At 42.2% G+C, this 19,776-nt stretch overlaps 1 protein-coding gene across 2 annotated transcripts in view; it reads right to left on the bottom strand.

The window, feature by feature from the left end:
- Positions 1-7,737: 7,737 nt before the first annotated feature.
- The window catches only part of LOC123765237 (uncharacterized), a 29,554-nt gene continuing 17,515 nt past the window's right edge, over positions 7,738-19,776 (bottom strand). Inside the window, exons 1-2 of one of the 2 annotated variants that reach the window (XM_045753898.2) lie at positions 9,845-9,922; positions 7,738-9,070 (exon numbers count right to left, since the gene is read on the bottom strand). In XM_045753898.2, the coding sequence (XP_045609854.2) occupies positions 8,048-9,070; positions 9,845-9,856 (1,035 nt within the window). In that variant the 5' untranslated portion in view covers positions 9,857-9,922 and the 3' untranslated portion in view covers positions 7,738-8,047. Of the gene's footprint in view, positions 9,071-9,844; positions 9,923-19,776 lie in introns of those variants that run through there. The other variant, XM_069335478.1, reaches the window with a different exon arrangement.

The following is a 19,776-nucleotide window of genomic DNA, read 5'->3' as shown; positions in this document are numbered from 1 at the left end:
GTTAGTTACTACCTACAGTTAGCAAACTGGGGATATTTGGCTAAAATTTCTGGTAGCAGATCATTTTGAATGAAATATTGACACATCGCTGGAACATTGGTTATAGAATTGTCTCTAAATTCACGTATCTTTTCGCACTCCATCACATAGTGACGGAGGGTGTGCGAATAATTTTGTTGACACAGTTTACATTTGGTCAGGTCTACATCAGCAGATAATGAGAATTCCCAGAGATACTTGTAACCGAGTCTAAGCCGAGCAGTAGTAACATCTAGAAGTCTGCTGATTTTATTGGATGATCCATAGATGTGTGGCTCCTCTTGCATGATAGTTTGATGACAGATGGAATTACTGGTGTCAATTTCACTTTGCCTCAGATCTACAAGATCTTGTTGAAGTTCTCGGTGTACTGCTACTCTCAGATTGCTCATTGACAATCCAAGGTTACACTCAACGGCTCCTTTAAAGGCAGATTCTTTAGCTAACTTATCAGCTCTATCATGCATTCGGAGGCCAACATGAGATGGAAACCACATGAAATGGACTCTGTTACCATCCTTAATAATTTTGTTGTATTTGTGTCTAGCTTCGGACACGAGCATGTTACAGTTATGTCTTAAAGAGTTGAAAGCATTTAAGGATGATAAGGAGTCACTTACAATTAATGTATCAAGTTTTGAGACTTGTACACATTTCAGTGCAAGGATCAAGGCAAATAGTTCAGTCTGAAGGGTAGAGGCCCAGTTGTTTATACGGACTCCCCACTCAAAGTATAGGCCATCCCAATTTGGTCGTTTCCTATTAGTATTTTGTAAGTGGTGATCATATCACATCTTTTTCTTTTATCTTCTAGTTAAGGCATATTTAACGCCTTTAACCTCTATTTGTAACTTGTTTTTCAGTTCCGGAAACCATTTTGTAGCATGCCTTTGTACCTTTTCCAGTTTATTGAAGTGCGTCTTGATATATAGGCACCATACAAAAGCTGCATATTCCAATTTTTGTCTCACGAAGTCATGAAAGGCTTAATGGTATTTCACCATCCATATAATTAAAAGCAGGGCTGAAGTTAGAAAGCAACGCATACGCTCCTCTCACAATGTTCTTTATGTGTTCCTCTGTTGACAGTTTACAATCCAAAACCACCCCGAGATCTCGTTAGTTATTAGAGTTCATTAATTCCGTTCCACATAATTTGTAAGTATCGAAAGGTCAATTTTCTCCGAGTCCACATTCAATAACATGGCATTTATCCATATTGAATTCCATTTGCCACATGTCGCTCCAAGCACTTATTTTATCAAGATCAATATGAAGAGCATGGCAATCATATGCATCTCCTATCTTTCCCAGTATCTTAGCATCATTCACAAACATGTTTAAATTTCTTCCTTCTTCAAATGTATTCCTTCTGGTAGATCGTTTATATAGTCGAAGAACATTACTGGGGCAAGAACTGACTGAACCATGTGGTATTCCGCTAGTATCACTCCTCCAGTCAGATACATTGTCTCTGAGGACTGCCCTCATCTGTCTGTCAGTTAGAATTTTTTTCATCCATGTCAGCAGACTCCCTGTCATCCCTCCAGCATGTTCCACTTTCACAAAAAAATTGTGTGGGACTCTGTCAAAAGCTTTTTTTAGGTCCAGACTTACACAGTCAACCCGTGTCATAGCATTAATGCAAACACTCAGACGACAAGGCCGTTGGGTACTTATCAACTGGGTGTCAAGTCATGTGGGAATAATAGAAAATGACATTGCAGACGAAGCTGCAAAACTTGGAACTAAGAGAAGAAATGTGGACGTTTACATACCACAGAGTCTATCACAGATTAAGAAAATAATTAGAAACAGAGCAATGCAAAAGATGTACAGTGACTACAACACAACAGTTGCAATGTCAGGATCTGCGGGTTGGTACAAGAATTCAAACAACTAAGAACTACTTAGTTTGATGAAAGGGAGCAATAGAACAACAGAAATACACTTACATCGCATCAGGCTTGGATATCCATGCGCATGGAAAATAGGCTTACAGGTTCCGGAAGATGAGAGGAAATGTCAACACTGTGGAGAAATGCCCGACAGACCACTGGAACATTATCTAACACAGTGCACTGTTACAAACCCGTTAAGATTTCAACTTAGATTCAATAGAGCACAAGAAGTTGTTAAACACATATGGCAAAATCTTACTGAAGCAACCTTACGAGTCATAAATACTCATACTCCGCCCAAGTAAAACAGAAACAGGCAACACTTAGTGGATCAGTCAGAGGTTTAGGGCCCGCGCAGGAATATCCCTGCAAACAAAAAGAAAAATTTAACCCAACCCTCTCTTTCTCGTTGAATCTATGTGGCTCTTTCATAAAAGCTTAGTAGATTTATTGCACAGGATCTTCCTGTTCGAAAACCATAGGCTTTCTGTTATTATGACATGACTCTCCAGGTGTTCTACACATTTGGCTTTAACTATTTTTTCTAGCCTTTTGACTACCACACTTGTTAATGTTACGGGTCAATAATTTAGAGATTTCTCGACTACCATTTACCATTTTCATAGATTGGAGTTATGTTTTTTTAATATATCTCCTAAGATTCACAAGTATTAATTTACACAAGGATGTCTAGAATATTAATTGGAGTGGAATGCTCAGCTCAATTGCGCATTCTCGCAGCACCCAAGGTGAAACGCTATCAGGTCCAACCACTTTATTTCTTCTTAACCTCTTGAGTAATTTTTACACTTCGTCTTGAGATACCTCTATATCTTCTATGGTATGCTATGGAATTATGTGCATGCTTCTGTCTAACTCACAGGTACCTATTTACTACTAGGTAAATAGGTACCGAGGTAAATAGTATCTTCACTACTTTACATTTGGATTGGATAAACTTTAATAGCCATTTGTTGGACCACACCTTCAATTTGTCTAAGTCATCTTGTAGCCTCATGCTGTCCTTCTCTGTCTTAATCGTTTAATAATTTTAGCATTATCAGCAAACATTGACAGAAATAAGTCTATACCCTCTGGAAGATCATTCACAAATCAACCTGTCATCTTAAAAATAACGTCGCTTTTGGCCGTTTGAAAATGAAAAAAATAAAATAAAATTGGGATTTTTTTTTCAACGACAGTAAGTTAAGTCCTCTGATAGGTTAGGTGGGCAGGAAATTCTCATAAAGTTTCAAAACGTTATGAAAAACGTTAATTGAAAGTTTCCTCTCCTAACCTGTCCGAGTAAGCCAAGTAAGCCGAGTAAGAAATATTTGCCTCCTCGGTTTGCCTTTCCAGTCGAACCAGAGGAGACATGGCACTGTGCTCCAGTAGGACATCAGTATTTATCCCTAAGAAAAGGAATTATCAATCTGTCTTCTGTTCTCTGACACAGAATAGAAGAGCTATACTTGTTACATTCGGCTGCCCTCCATGTCATCTGTGCATTCAGTCCTGTCTTTGCCTGATTGTATCCCTTGATGGGAGGGGGGTGTCCCTGAAGGATGGTGTCAAAGAAAGGTGGTGTCCCTGAAGGGTGGTGTCCCTGAAGGATGGGGGTGTCCCTGAAGAATGGTGTCCGTGTAGGGTGGTGTCCCTGAAGGGTGGTGTCTCTGACTGACTTACTAACATAATTGCCAGGCTGCCTGGCTAGACGACAATCAAGCATATATTACATAGTTCGACTGACACACTGTCAATACCTGGTCAGGGACACCTTGGTGAACTTGCCGGACAGCGTGTGTAATTGCCTAGTCAAGGACAGGTACCCCGGGGTCTGTGTTGTGCCTCCCGCAACTGGGTTGATGAATTATTCCAAGTTAATCTCAAACTGCATCACTATTCTTAGGCTTCGACAGCTTTTTTACACACCAATCCAGACGCTAATAAAGAAAATGACCTTTAGCTTACAAAATAGTCCCTCGCCCCCTTCCCCCAAGGTTCTTACCGTTGTCACCTCAGAGGTGGTTGAACTGAGTCTTCTAGACTAGTTTCTGTAACGCCTTGAACAATGTAATGTTGCATGGTGATCACCATCGTCGGTTCCTCAAGGTTTCCTCTACTGATGATCACCCGCAACCTTCTCCTAAACGATCCATCTCGCTTCGTGTTCATAATTAACCTTTTTCCATAGTTTTGGATATTTCTGCAACTTGCATCTAGATTTATCATAAATCTTGAACCTCTACACTGCTTTACTTTCCGGGAGACACTCCGCAGTAATTGGAGCAACGTGTTGTTGCTGGTAAGATATGAACTTAGTTAAATGGAGTACAGTGAAAGCACTTACCTATCCGCTTCGTAAAATTCTGCAGTAAATTTGTGCCTACAATATTAAAAGATAATTTGTTTCAGAGTGTTACCTTGTCAGATGCTTATATACCATCAACTGCCCATAAGGTTTGTGTTTTTATTTCTCGTACACCAGTCTAACTGTATCTCAAAAAGGTGTTCTTGTTTTATTGCATTACAATCATATTCCATCAATATCGTGGACATTACAGTCACATACATCAGTATCCCGAACATTACAGTCACATCCATCAATATCCTGGGCATAGAAGTCACATACATCAATATCGTGGGCATTACATTCACTTCCATCAATATCGTCGGCATTACTGTCACATCCATAAATATCGAGGCATTACAGTCACATCCATCAATATCCTGGGCATAGAAGTCACGTCCATCAATATCCTGGGCATAGAAGTCACACATAAATATCCTGGGCATAGAAGTCACTTCCATCAATATCCTGGGCATGGCATTCATAGCTGTCAATATCCAGGGAATCACAGTCACGTCCATCATGGTAACATCCTAATTCTTGTGGACCCCCCCCCCCCCGCCTCACATCTTGCGATTTCCAAGATTACATAAAAAAGGACATTCTCTGCATGTTCCAGACATATTCCCGTCGCCAGCAGCTTCCCCTCACCAAATCTCTAGATTTATTTCATGGAAACCCTAATTATTTGAACTGACCTCACGTTTTAGTTTGTTCCACTAACCGTCCATCATGAAATCGCGTGTATTAATCGCATCCGCCGCGACGTTTATTCAAAAGCAATACTCATCAGTAGTTGTACATCTGTTATAGAGTTAGTTTACACAAAAGGTCAAATATATTATTTATTTAACACTCTAGATGAAGTCCCAATAATATCATAACGCATAATCAATATAATAGGTGATGTACAAGGGGGGTTGTCTGTCTTCCACGTGTGGTCAGGTAAATCTCGCATCTCTGCTTCAATGTTGATTAATTTCGCAGGCAAGCTTGGAGACAGGTATATAGAGAGACAGGCATGCAGGAAAACAGGCAGGCAGTCAGAAAGACACGCAGGCAGGCTGGAAGACAGGCAGGCAGTTAGGTAGACAGGCAGGCAGTTAGGAAGACAGGCAGGCTGTCAGGGAGACAGGCAGGCAGGCAGTTAGGGAGACAGGCAGGCAGTCAGGAAGACAGGCAGGCTGTCAGGGAGACAGGCAGGCAGGCAGTTAAGGAGACAGGCAGGCAGTCAGAAAGACAGGCAGGCTGTCAGGGAGACAGACAGGCAGGCAGTCAAGGAGACAGGCAGGCTGTCAGGGAGACAGGCAGGCTGTCAGGGAGACAGGCAGGCAGGCAGTCAGGGAGACAGGCAGGCAGTCAAGGAGACAGGCAGGCTGTCAGGGAGACAGGCAGGCAGTCAGGAAGACAGGCAGGCTGCCAGGGAGACAGGCAGGCTGCCAGGGAGACAGGAAAGCAGTCAGGAAGACAGGCAGGCAATCTGGGAGGGAGACAGGCAGGCTGCCAGGGAGACAGGCAGGCTGCCAGGGAGACAGGCAAGCAGTCAGGGAGACAGGCAGGCAGTCTGGGAGACAGGCAGGCAGGCAGGGAGACAGGCAGGCAGTCTGGGAGACAGGCATGCAGTCTGGGAGACAGGCAGGCAGTCAAGGAGACAGGCAGGCAGTCTGGGAGACAGGCAGGCTGCCAGGGAGACAGGCAAGCAGTCAGGAAGACAGGCAGGCAATCTGGGAGGGAGACAGGCAGGCTGCCAGGGAGACAGGCAGGCTGCCAGGGAGACAGGCAAGCAGTCAGGGAGACAGGCAGGCAGTCTGGGAGACAGGCAGGCAGGCAGGGAGACAGGCAGGCAGTCTGGGAGACAGGCAGGCAGTCTGGGAGACAGGCAGGCAGTCAGGGAGACAGGCAGGCAGTCTGGGAGACAGGCAGGCAGTCTGGGAGAAAGGCAGGCAGTCTGGGAGACAGGCAGGCAGTCAGGGAGACAGGCAGGCAGTCTGGGAGACAGGCAGGCAGGCAGGGAGACAGGCAGGCAGTCTGGGAGACAGGCAGGCAGACAGGGAGACAGGCAGGCATGAATAAAGACTGGGAAGCAAAAAGAAAAACAGGGAAGCAGGTATACAGGCAAACAAGGAGAAATGCAAGCAAAAAAGAAAGACAGAAAAGCAGGGAGGAAGGCAAACAAGGAAACAAGAAAGCAAGGAGAAAGATGGACAAGCAGGGGAGACAAAGAAACAAGGAGACAGGCAAGCAGGAGACAATAAAACAGGAAGAAAGATGGGTAAGTAGGGAAAGCGAAAGCAGGATGACAAACAAGTAGGAAAATAGAAAGAAAAACAACTTGAACCAGAGAGTTACAGTTAACTACAGAGTAGAGCATTACAATTAGCAAAAGAGTTACAGTTAGCAAAAGAGTTACAGTTAATTTCAGAGTAGAGCATTGCAGTTAGCAACAGAGTTACAGTTAACTTCAGAGTAGAGCATTACAGTTAGCAAGAAAACAGAGTTGAAGTAGACAACATAATAAAGTTAGTGGCAGTTAACTAGAGAGATTTCAGCATTACAGTTAACTAGAGAGTGGAGTACAGTTAACTAGAGAAGATTATAGCATTACAGTTAACAATAGAGTTACATTTGGCAAGAGAGTATAGCGATCGGATCTCACCACACTAAGGAACACTATAATTCTCGCAGGAGAACGGAGTGATGATAACATGGAAGTTTCGTGGTGTAGTTGTTTAAATAGTTTTCAGTGAGGTGAAGTACATTAGTAACTGCGAGTCTAAGGATCGCCGTACACCAGTACTTTTTGCTGTTTCATAGCAAATGTTGCAGCAATCTCCGCGGTTGGGACATACATGTGGTATCTTCAGTCAAGACTCTTGTGCCACTTAGCGGCCAACTATGAAAGCATATCACATGTGCCTCTTTTAATTATATAACAAAATTCTACTTCCTAAGTAGTTTTTGTCAGGCTGCTATTCTGGTCTGTTAACAAAGAATTTCACAACGAACATCATAACGACTGAGAGCCGGGATAAAAACCATAAGCTTTACGGTAATGTCTTACCTATTTTTAAATTGGGATACAACTTCATCCAAGGCCTTCTTGCAGATCGGTGGCCGCGTTTCCTGATTACTGCAAGCTTGAAAGAGAGCTGCAAAGTGGCAGTACTCATCTACTAGGGATCTTGGCACTAGGCACTCATCTAGGTCTTTTCCTTGAGCCTTACTTATATTCGTTTCAAATAGAATTTCTTTATAATTTAAAATTTGAAATTTTACAAGTAAGCAGGAATTCGTTATTATAATTATTGCCTAATATTAATAATACATGTCAATGTTGATGCGATGTTATTATTTGTATTAGTTAGATGTTACAATTATCATCATTGCCATTGTTATTCGCTTAAATATTATTTAGTGAAGTAATTGTGTGGGAAGGTTAAAACCAGGTTTAGGATAATCATATTTTTTTATTTTGTAATGTTGCAGGTCAACAGGTGGTAGAGAACAATGAGAGTCATTCCCCGCCTACGGACTTGGGTGCACCAACTACGCCAGAATATCAAAGACATAGTTGATGACATCGGTGTTATTGGGACGTGTGCATGGCAACTACACGAACATCGTCTGGAGACGTGTTTGTAGCCGATATACACGAACGGCTCTCTGGCACCGACACATCAGTGATACATTCATTCAATATATCATATACAAACTGTTCTGAAGTCTGAAGGAGTGAGTACGGTAATGGAAAGTGTTCTTAGTTCTTTACAGGAGCAGCGACTACAGTGTAAGGTCTGAAGTAAGGGAAGGCAGCGGAGTAGGGCAGGAAGGCAGGGTTGCCAGCGATATACTTAGTGGCCTTGTCTGTGGACACTGGAGCCACTGCAGAGTATGGCTGGAAGGCAGTGTATGCATAGTTGAATGGATAGGTGTAGGGCAAGGCGGGGACCTTGTATTCCTTGGTCTTTAGCTCGATCTTGGTGGTGTCGGCTGGGGTGTCAGACTCAACCGCTTCGTATTTTTGGGTCTTGAACTTGGCGTAGTTGGCAACGGGCACCGAAGAATACACGAGAGGGACGGGAGCGAACTGTGCCTCACGACGACGACGACGAGCTTCCACGACTGCCTCAGGCTCAACCTCAGGCTCAACCTCAGGCTTCTTCTCCTCAGTCTTGGGTGCCAGTGGGTTTACAAAGAAAGGGAAGCCAGGGTAAGCGAATGGATAAGAGGCATAAGGGGTAATGGGGTTTATTGGGTACGAGTAGAAAAAGGGGCTTGAACCAGGGACTTGATAAGCAGCGACTTTTGAATCATCTGTTTCATATTTGGGGACATTGACGGCTGCTGTTGGGTAGCTATAGAAGGCCACTTGACGTTTCCCGCGAAGCTTAGCCTCATTGTACAGCTCCTTGAATTCTGCCCGAGCTTTAACTACCTCAGGGGTATCTTCGACGGGGTTGGGGCCCTCCAGGGTGTGCACGGGGGCGCTAAGCTCCACTTGCTCAGCCTCTGGAAGAACGTTGGATCTGACGCGGTAGCCTCGGCCTGCTCCAGCCTCGTAGAAGGTCACAGCTGGCTTACCGTCGGCGCCGATGTAGGAGTAGTGACCGACAACACTGCCATCAGCCAGGCGGGTCTCATGGCGATTCTGGTTGATGCCGTAGTAGCCAAAGGTGGACTGACCTAAGATATCTTGGGCGCGGTACTGTTGCGCAAAGGGATATGGCGCAATGTATGGCACGAACTGCGCACTGCAGCTCCAAACAAGTGCCAAAACAACCTGTTGATACAAAGACATTAGACAAAATATTTACATGTTTGTTGCTTGCAATTGTTTCTCATGTGGTCAAATTGCAAAGTAAACAAGTTTAAGTGACAAAATCTGGCATATTTAACGTTGCAACTAATTTTGCATATTCGCTTAATATATCATTAACCGGATGTTAATGATGACCTTTAGATGTTGACCATTGCTCTAAATCACTATCAAGGTTTATGGCCACTATGAAGGAGTTGTTCGTTCTAAATCCTAAACCTTGACCCAGCCTGCAGAAGTCTATCATAATCCTGGGGCTAGTACAAAGTCTATATACCCATTTTTGAAGTTAAGTTTTACCCAGGTTCACCAGAAGACCTCAGACCCACCTGCAGAAGTCAAACTTTACTTCAGCCAAATACCAACATAATGGACCTACCGGCAGAAGTCAACGTTATCCCTATAGTGTTTTCTCGGAGACTTGGCTAGACTGCATCAGTGGCAGTGTGCGACCCCCTTGAGTGTCTAGCCTCAAGCTACCGAAATCTTAAGGTTACCTGAAGCCCAGCGCCTCCTGAAGCACAGAACTACCCGAAGCACAGTGCTACCTGAAGCCTAGTGCTACTTGAAGCCTAGAACTACCTGAAGCCTAAAGCTACCTGAAGCCTAGAACTACCTGAAGCCCAGAGCTACCTGAAGCCTAGTGGTACCTGAAGCCTAAAGCTACCAGAATCCCAGAGCTATCAGAAGCCCAGAACTACCAGAAGCCCAGTGTTACCTGAAGCAGAAGATACTCACCAGGAACTTCATGTTGTCGTAGACCTGAACACTGCAGCAGCTGCTGTTCCTCCGTCGCCGTCGCCTCAATATATAGAGGACCAACCCCCACTTCCCCCCAAACAAGCTCCCCCTGACCCCCTACGCTGCCCCATCTTCCTCCCGCCCCCTCAAGGTCACCTGGAGTCCTACCTCCAGCTGCTCCTCAAAGTGACCAGAACGAATATCGAGAATTAAACCAAAAATTTACTAACAATAAAGCATCATGTTACTCGTCGCTAAATAAATCTCTAGCATGTAGTTATGTGAATATTGTGCAAGATATGATTATTGTGGAACAGGTGATGAGTAGAGGTGTGATAGCGAAGGTTCCATCACCAAAGGTAACCTGAGAGTGGGTATCTAGAACGGGGTGGGGGTGGGGGCATGGGAGGCTTTCTAGATGGGGAGCAGGGGGATCTCACGACGTAGTGAGAGAGGGGGGGAGAGTAATTGGGAGGGGACCCTTGTCCTCATCGCCTAGGAACAACAGCTCGGGCTATAGTTAGCACATTACTTGAAACCTTCCTCGATTTTATATAATTATTTCATTATAATCTTCATAATATATTATTAATTTATTATTTATTATAAATACATGTTATTTAATATCATCATTGTTTATTATTATTGTTGTCGTTGTCAATAGTGTTAATGTTAATAATAATAATATTAGTATAAAATAATTATAATATTAGTAGAATTCGATTAACAGAACATTTTATCACTGTGAAGAGAAAAATCTGATCTTTTGAAATCTCTCCAATAAATATTTTTAACTCATTATTGTTATTATTATTATTATAAATATTTAGAAAATCTGTAGGAGCAGTGATGAAGGTTCGAACCTATTCGGAGGATGTTGCCAGGCACACGGTCCTAGCGACTAGACCACAACATGGTAACTATATCGTGGTCTAGTCTCTAGAAGCGTGTGCCTGGGAACATCCGCAGCATAGGTTCGAAACCTCATCACTTCTCCTGCGGATTTTTTCATTGATGCAGTCACATTAGTGTGATTACTCTCTGTGGATTATTATTATTATTATTATTTTATTATTATTGTTATTATTATTATTATTATTATTATTATTATTATTATTATTATTATTATTGTTATTATTATTATTTTATTATTATTATTATTATTATTATTATTATTATTATTATTATTATTATTATTATTATTATTATTATTATGTATAAGTTTACACATCAAGAGGCCGAAATCTGACAGGTGTTATGTTAGCACTAACATCACACATTATAAAAATCTTTGACAGAGTGCTAAGAAGTAAGATCACAAAATACATGGAATCTCAGCATCTCCATAACACTGGACAACATCGGGTCAGAACAGGGCGTTCTTGGATTCAGGGCGCTCTCAAGCTAGGATTTGCCCATCACAGTTGCTGGACCACTATGACATGATATTAGATGCCATGGAAGACAAGCAAAACGTTGATGTAATTTACACAGATTTCGAAGAATCTTTCTACCAATGTGACCATGGTGTTATTGCACACAAAATGCGTTCAAAAGGAATTACCGGAAAAAAAATGGCAGATGGATCTACAATTTCCTGACTAACAGAACCCAATGTATAATAGTCAACAAAATAAAACCCGGACCATCAACCGAGTAGAGCTCAGTCCCCCAGAGTACTGTGCTTGCTTCAGTACTTTTTGTCATCCTTATATCGGACATAGTCAAGGACAAAAACTATGCTACCGTATCATCCTTTGCAGATGACACTAGGATTTTTATGAGAGTAGACAACACAGAGGAAACAGCAAACCTCCAAGCAGATGTAAATCAGGTCTTTCAATGGGCTATATAAAATACTATGGTATTTAGTGAAGATAAGTTCCAGCTCCTGCGCTACGGAAAAATAAAAATATAAAAACGGGAAAGTAAGTCAAAACACAGTCAAATCATACCATAGAACGAAGAAGCAATGTACAGGATTTGGGTGTAGTAATATCAAAAGACCTTACCTTTAAAGAACACAATAAAGTAGCCGTCGCAACTGCAAGAAAGAAGACGGGTTGGATAGCATGACGCTTTCAAACTAGAGATGCTATACCAATGATTATACTCTTCATGACGCTAGTGCTTTCTAGAGTGGAATACTATTGCACAATGACAGCCCCTTTCAAAACTGGAGAAATTGCCGACTTGGAGAGTCATTACTGCTAGAATCCCCTCAGTAAAACATCAAAACTATTGCGACCGACTATAATGCCTAAATCTGTAGTTTCCTGAGCGCAGGCGGGAAAAATTCATAAATAATTTACACGTGGAAAATATTAGATGGGCTGGTCCCAAACCCGCACACAAATAACACCACATGAGACCAGAAGGCAAGGCAAAATGTGCAGAATACCCCCGTTAAAAGACAGGTGCAATTAGGTACTCTGAGAGAGAACTCAGAGTACCTAATTGCACCTCTGCATCACCATCAGAGACCCGAGACTTTTCAATACGCTTCCACTACACATAAGGGGTATAACTGGCCAACCCCTCACAGTGTTCCAGAGAGAACTTTATAAACAACTCTAAATGTTACGTGATCAACCAGGCTGTGATTTATACGTCAGGCTGCGAGCAGCTGCGTCCAGCAGCCTGGTTGACCAGTCCAGCAACCAGGAGGCCTGGTCGAGGACCGGGCCGCGGGGACGCTAAGCCCCGAAAACACTGCAAGGGTTACCGCAAGGTAATCAATAATGTTAGTTCCTTGAGCTTGTTATGCTCCAGACCTGCACTCATTCTCAACAGTTAATTGCTGAAAAGAATAAATTTCTTTCCCTTAACTGTATAATATCATTTTTAATACTGGTTAATTATAGTTTATTTACAGTGAGCTGGTCAGGTTGGCGACAGGAGGTCCTGGAGGCAAAAATAACTGATCTAAGGAGAATGCTGGATAGGACTGACAAGATTGATGCCCATGATGCTCTCTTCCTCCTCACAAGATGCTTATCTCTCCCTAAGTTGAATTACTTTATGAGGTGTTCTCCATCCTACAACAGCCCTCAATTAAATGTGTCTGACACCCTTCTGAGGGTCATGCTGGTAAAAGTCCTGAACCTGCCATTGAATGAGTCTCAGTTGGGAGCAAGCAACCCTCCCTGTAAGACTCGGCGGCCTTGGTGTCCGCACAGCCTCCCAGATTGCTCTACCAGCCATCCTTTCCTCCTCCTATGCATCGCACGACCTCGTAAGAGATATCCTACCTGACCCCTGAGTGATTCAGCAGGAATACACGATCCTGCTTTCACTGAATGTTCAAATCAGTGGGATGCGCTTTCAGCCCCAGCACCCATTATAGAGCCAACAAAAAGCATAAACAGTCCAGCTGGGACCACCCACTAGTCGAAAAAGTAGCTGATGCCATGCTCAGCGCCGCAACACCAGACAAGGAGAAAACCCGCCTCAGAGCATTTTTTTTATTATTATTATTTTCTACCACAGACGTGGCCACACATTTACAATGCTATCTAGCATATATACATTTTCTTTTGTCCTCCATGGACAGTGTGAAAGATTTGTCAAACATACAGTTCAGAGATTTATTGGACAACCACAGAAGGTGATCGTAGTGCTTTAAAAAATGTTAGGCTTAGCTACATACGTAAATACATAGATACACAGATTTATGAATGCATTAATGTGAATTTATAATGATGAAATGTAATTCTGATCAGCTTTATACTTTATACACATACATACACACACACACACATACATACACACAAATACACACACACACATACACACACACACACACACACATATATATTTGTCTCTTTTACTCTGACAGGGTGAGATAGCTGACAAGAGTAACTAGTGTGCAATTAAGAACTTAACCACTGAAGGTGATTAAGATGCTTTTACAAACTCAGGTTATATAGTTACATAACATGGTTAATCTATGGTACAAGTCTAATATATCATCAACTGTTCCAGTACTCATATAGTAGTTACAGAGTTCAGCATACCTCAGCCCAGGAGGGCGAAAGTCAGACAATATGGGACATTCTACAATATGATGTTCAAGTGAGTGCATGCTTTCTCTTTCACAAAGTTGACACATTGTGTACTCGACATTTGGGTTTTGAGAAAGCTGCCAGATACGTCTGTATCCCAGGCGTATTCTGGCAACTATAACATCACATTGCCGAGTTCTTGCTCTATTAGTCCCATATGTGAATCTCCTCACGATATCTATCATAATATATAATTCTGCAACTTTCTGGTCTTTGTGAATTTTTTAGGTCAGTGAGACCTTCATTAGATATTTGATCAAGTATTCTCTTTGTCACTGCTAGTGAAACACCCATATCAATTTCTACTACTGGTTTTCTTCAAGCTGTCTTTGTAAGCATATAAACAGTGTCATGCCTTGAGATGCCAACATGTGATGGTATCCATAGGAATTTAATTTCAAATCTGTTTTCTTTAGCAGCTAAAACATTCATTCGAATATCACTGACTATTTTCTGGGTGTTACTACTATGTGCATTCAGTGCCAGGAGTGCACTCTGCGAGTCACAGTATATAAGTCCACTGCCTTTGTCTTTTAAAAATTCAGTGGCAAGGTATATGCCTGCAAGCTCGGTTTGAGATGTACTTGTCCAATCATTGACTTGCTTCATTGATGAATGTACGAGAGAAGATTGTTCAAATATATTTCATGCGCATCCGGTACATCGTCCACCTTCTTCTACAGAACCGTCGGTATAGCACTGATACACATTGTTACCCATACCCTGAGGACTCTCAGTGATGCTTTTCAGTGTTATCTGTTTTAATAATGTAGAGTGTACACTATCTTTCTTGGGTGCATTTACAAAATCAACTGATTGATCCCAGTTATCCCATGGAGTAATTGGTTGATTAATCATTAATTGATTGAGTTGGGTACATATTTAAGATTTTGATGGAATTGCCTACCTTGTAGAACCAAAATGCATAATCAGATTTCGCTCTTCTTCTATGGACCTCAGGTGAGTGTAGCATATTAGAAAGTTTTGCTGGAAACTTCATGTGTTGCAGAGATCTAATCAACGCCTTCACGCCGAAAACTGTGCTAATGGACAAAATTCTCTCACTTATGGTAGGTAATTTTAACTCTGCTCTCATATTAACTATTCTCGTGGACTTTGGAGCCCCAAGGATGAGACGTATAGTTTCATTTTGCATAGTTTCAAGAGATTTCAGCTCTTTGTCTGTATACAGTGTGAGATGTAGAACATTATAGTCAATCACAGAGCGTATAAATGATACATAAAACATTCTAGGAAGTCTCACGTTAATTCCATGATTGACACCAACAAGGACCCTCAAGGGCTTTAATCTCTCCCAGAGTCTCCTCTTGAGTGAAGAAAGGTACCCAGGGTCGTTAATGGAGACACCAAGGTATCTGTATGACTCGCAGTTCCCAAGTACTCGCTATTCTATATGATAATTGGCTGGTGGAATACCACATGGAATGAGGGCACGAGTTTTCTGTACAGAGATAAGTAGGCCACATTCCTCAGCTCTAGTAGCAAAAGCATCGAGCAGAACTTGCATTCTAGGTTCAGAAGCATCCTGTAAACATACATCATCAGCATAACAAATGACAGTGTCTTCATTATTTGTTGGGAGATCTTTAATAAGTTTATGCATCAGAACGTTGAACAACAAGGGGCTGAGGACCCCTCCTTGTGAAGTTCCCAGTTCAAAGTGTTTGCTCTCTGTGCTTTTAACACCATTAAACAAAACATATGCTGTTAGATTAGACAAATATCCCTTTATCCATTTCAATAACTTTCCTTGTATTCCTAGCTCAGCAAGCTGTTCTAGTATGATTTCCCTGTTTGCTGTATCAAAAGCTGCAACTAGGTCGATGAAGACTGCTTGAGAGGAAGTTTTAATATGAGCGAAGTATTCAGCAAAACAGTGTTGTGTACTGAGCCCCAGGCATAAATCCAAACAGTTGGAGTGACAGGTGCCCCTGTACACGATACATGAGTCGGTTAAGGACAATGCGTTCAAGCACTTTACAGACACACGATGTTAGAGATATGGGTCTATAATTATCTGAGTGTGGTTTGGGGATGGGAACAATGACACTCTTTGTCCAAGCATCAGGTAATACTCCTTCACTTAAACTCATTCTATACAACACTAAAAGTGGATTACCTGGTACTTGTGAGATTAATCTCAGTAGACTGTAAGTAATACCGTCCTCTCCAGGAGCAGTTGATTTGCCCATCTGTAGTGCATGATTTAATTCCCATTCAGTTACATCATTAACATCAGACACGTCAATAGCTATACAGGTAAGATTGATGGTTCGTTGTCTGTTGGGGCGTGTATCATTAAGTTTGTGCTGTATGTTAATTGGGAGTGAGTTGTAGCTTGATGTTAGTGCCGATTGATGAAGGCGAATGTTTGCTTGTTCTAGTGGGCTGTGGTGCAGTGGTTTGGTTGGGTTGCTTCTAGAAATTTTTCGTATCTTTTCCCAAACTTCAACAAGTGTTGTTTGCTCATTTATACTTTGTAGGAACTCTTCCCAATGTTTATTACGTATAACGTTGCTCATGTCTCTCACCTCTCTATTTGCGACAAGAAATGCATGCAAGTCACCTTGTGCTTTGGTTCTTTTGTATGTATCTCCAAGTTGCTTTACTCGTTCATGTTCTTTAACAAATACGGGGTCAAGGACCCACTTGGGTGGTGGTAGGTGTTGCCCACTTCTGCTAGGCTTACGGCTTGTTCCCCAACACACCCATGCGTCATAGTAGGTAGTAATCGTATCAACGAGATCTCTGGAGAAGGCCTGTACATTCGTTATTATGTAATCTTGATACCATTTTTAAATACAACTAATAAAGTGGTCATGCAAACCATATGGAATATTCATTTTCCGTCTCTGATGTCTATTAGGTACTTCATAGGAAGCAGAAACTGCATAGTGATCACTAACCAAGTGATTTACCAAAAAACATTCCATACTATTTTGCACAAGGTTTCTACCCATTACATAATCAAGTTTGCCTCCCAATAAATGAGTTTGGGTATCCGTAGTATACACAGTTAATCTGTTGTCATAAACATATTTGATAAATTTGCATCCATTATCGTTGTTAGTACTGTCTCTCAGCGTAATATGTCTAGTATTAAAATCTTCCATGTATATTGTCCCATGATTATCTAGATCTGGGAGCAATGTTACATTGAGTTTCTGGTTTCTGGCATATACGTTGATGAATGAAAAGTGGCCTGCTGCAGTTTGTACATGAAAGTGATGGTACTGTGTGTGTACATTGTGTGACGTCCTCACAAGAGTGTGTAGTAAATCACTTCTGATGTATGTTATTAGGCCTGTGGCATTTCTGTTAGTATAGGATGCATACCCCTCTGATTTTTGGTGGGGTTTTGTTTATCATGTTGGACGTGTAGGGCTCCTGTATAGCAATTATATCTATGTTGTTACTGGTAACATGTGCAATTAGATCATTCAATCATTTGTTGATGCTACGAATGTTCCAACTGAGAAACCTAATGGTCCTTGTGTCAGCAGGAGCCATCGTCTTGGTGTTGTTCCTCCATGGGATTGGTGGTCCCATTGTTGTCCTCGTTCCACTTTCACAATGTGTTAATTAGTGACTCTACGATGTAAAAAGCCTCACCAACCTGGTGTTTGGTGTCGTCAGTAACATCTGGTGATGATGAATGCCCCACATTCAGGAAACTTCCTCCTGGCAGTACCCATGTCGAGAATGGGCACACGTCTAGATCCAGAATCCCTTCGTGTAGCAGTGGTCCTCCACCTTGGTGCCCCAATTCACACTGAATACATGTGTATTTGCAACAGGGTGGAAGCTGACCAATATGGACTGCATGGATTGCATTGCGGAAGCACAAAGTGCTGGCATGCAAGACACAACATGGTCAATGACATCATCAAGAGGATCCTCGTCTCAGCTCAGTGCCCAGCAGAGAAGAACGTCGCATCCTAGGGGACCAAAACCCAGATGACCCCGCACTTCGCCCTGATGGAATCACTATGTACCCCTGGAAAAGGGCCAAACAATTGGTGTCGGACTACACATGTGTATCCACTCTGGCTGACACCTATGTACACTTCGATGCTGATCAAACAGGTGGGGCGGCCAACCAAAGGGAAAGAGCAAAATCAGTTAAATACAGGCGATTGGAAGGTCAATACACCTTTGTTCCCATAGCATCTGAGACACGTGGCCCCTGAAGTAAGAGTGCCTTGGAATTTCTCAAGGAATTGGCCTCCAGGCTCATTGACGTCACCAGAGACCCAAGGGTTGCCAGTTTTTCGTTTCAGCGCATCAGTGTAGCGGTACAGAGGGGAAACGCCAGCTGCATCCTCGGTTCTTGTTCGGAAGCGGAGGAGCTTCAAGAGATCCATAACCTTTACACTCTCTATTGTATCAGCCAATGCATATCTTGTAACCTTTAAATATATAATAAAGCACAAAAATACACAAAAGGAAGGGGGTAGTAGGAGAAAAGCACACAAACTGTATTGGATGGGACCTAAACATTCCCTCTAATGCGTTGTGTGTGTTTTCCTTCGAGGCTAAGGGTTCCCTTCTTCCAGCCAGAGGTGGTACTCCCTTCCCTATTATCAAACCTTGAGAGCATTATATTTTTGTGTGGTAGCTAGGTCAAAGGTCAGAAGATGTGTGCATTGACGGTCGGGAAGAGACCGCTGCGCAAGGGACCATTGGCCTTCCTCCACTCTTCACGTGTCATTGGCCTAAGGGGGGGATCCCCCTCCCCACTCCATGTTGTGACTGGAGTAGCCCTCTGAGGGGTATGAGGCCGGAGGAGGATGTGTGACTCCCACTCCGTGTTGTGACTAGAGCTTCCCTCTGTGGGGTACAAGGCCGGTCGTGTGTGTGACCAAAACTCTGTGGTGGACTGGAGTACCCCTTCGGTAATTGTGGCGTTGATAGCAGGGGAGAACACCGTGCCACAACTATCATCTCCATAGGCACATGCATCCGGTATTAACGGCAGGATGTCATCGAAGTAACTGATCCACATGAGGGGGGGTCAAATAACGCTATCCAAGGGTACACTGGTCTCTGTGGTTTGCTCGCGAAAAGACTGGAGTTTGACTACAACCTGGAAGCTGTGGCTGCCTGAGAAGTTTTCAGTTTCGTGCAGAAAAATTCCATCAACTCCATGTGTTTTGAGCTTCCACAACAGTCCTTCATGTCAGACCTAAAAACTAAATATTCCAGTAATATCTAAGGAAATGACGTATGTATCTTCTCCACAGCCCTTGTATTATTTTGCTGTCAACTGTAGGAAAAGATCTGCTGTGCATCTGTTATATCTAAAACCAAATTGCTTTTCTAGTCATAAATATGTATTTAAAAATCTCCCGAGCTATTGATAAACCGTAAATTAGCTAATTTTCCAAATTTTTATAATTTAGTTCATTTATTATGTATTCTATACCCATTCTGTGTGCGGAAATGGAAAAAGTTACAAAGACTCATAATGGGCTCAGGAATTGAACCTCAAAATTCGTTTAACTAAGCATGTTACTACACTGGTGAGCGAGTTACTAAATATGTTAGCATATAAATAAATTAACAGTCGCTTCGCAGTTTACCGAACTAACATAACCGTGACCACAAGAGGACTTAACACAACACATTGGAGTTTGTTAGTCAAGTCAGTTACAGTTTTAAATTGTCTGTCAAGATCTCCACACCCATCCAGCAAATTTTGTATAAGTAGCTACATTATTCTAGTAGCACATCATTTTGAATTAAATATTTACACATTTCTTTAAGATTTATAATTAAATTATGTTTAATACCAAATTTTGTTCTCACATTCCTTCATATAGTGATGTAGATTGTTCGAATAAT

The sequence above is a fragment of the Procambarus clarkii genome, chromosome 33 (genome assembly GCF_040958095.1).
Source record: "Procambarus clarkii isolate CNS0578487 chromosome 33, FALCON_Pclarkii_2.0, whole genome shotgun sequence".
NCBI lineage: Eukaryota > Metazoa > Arthropoda > Malacostraca > Decapoda > Cambaridae > Procambarus > Procambarus clarkii.
Note: the sequence above shows the minus strand (reverse complement) of the source record. Positions and strands in the feature narration are given on the sequence as shown.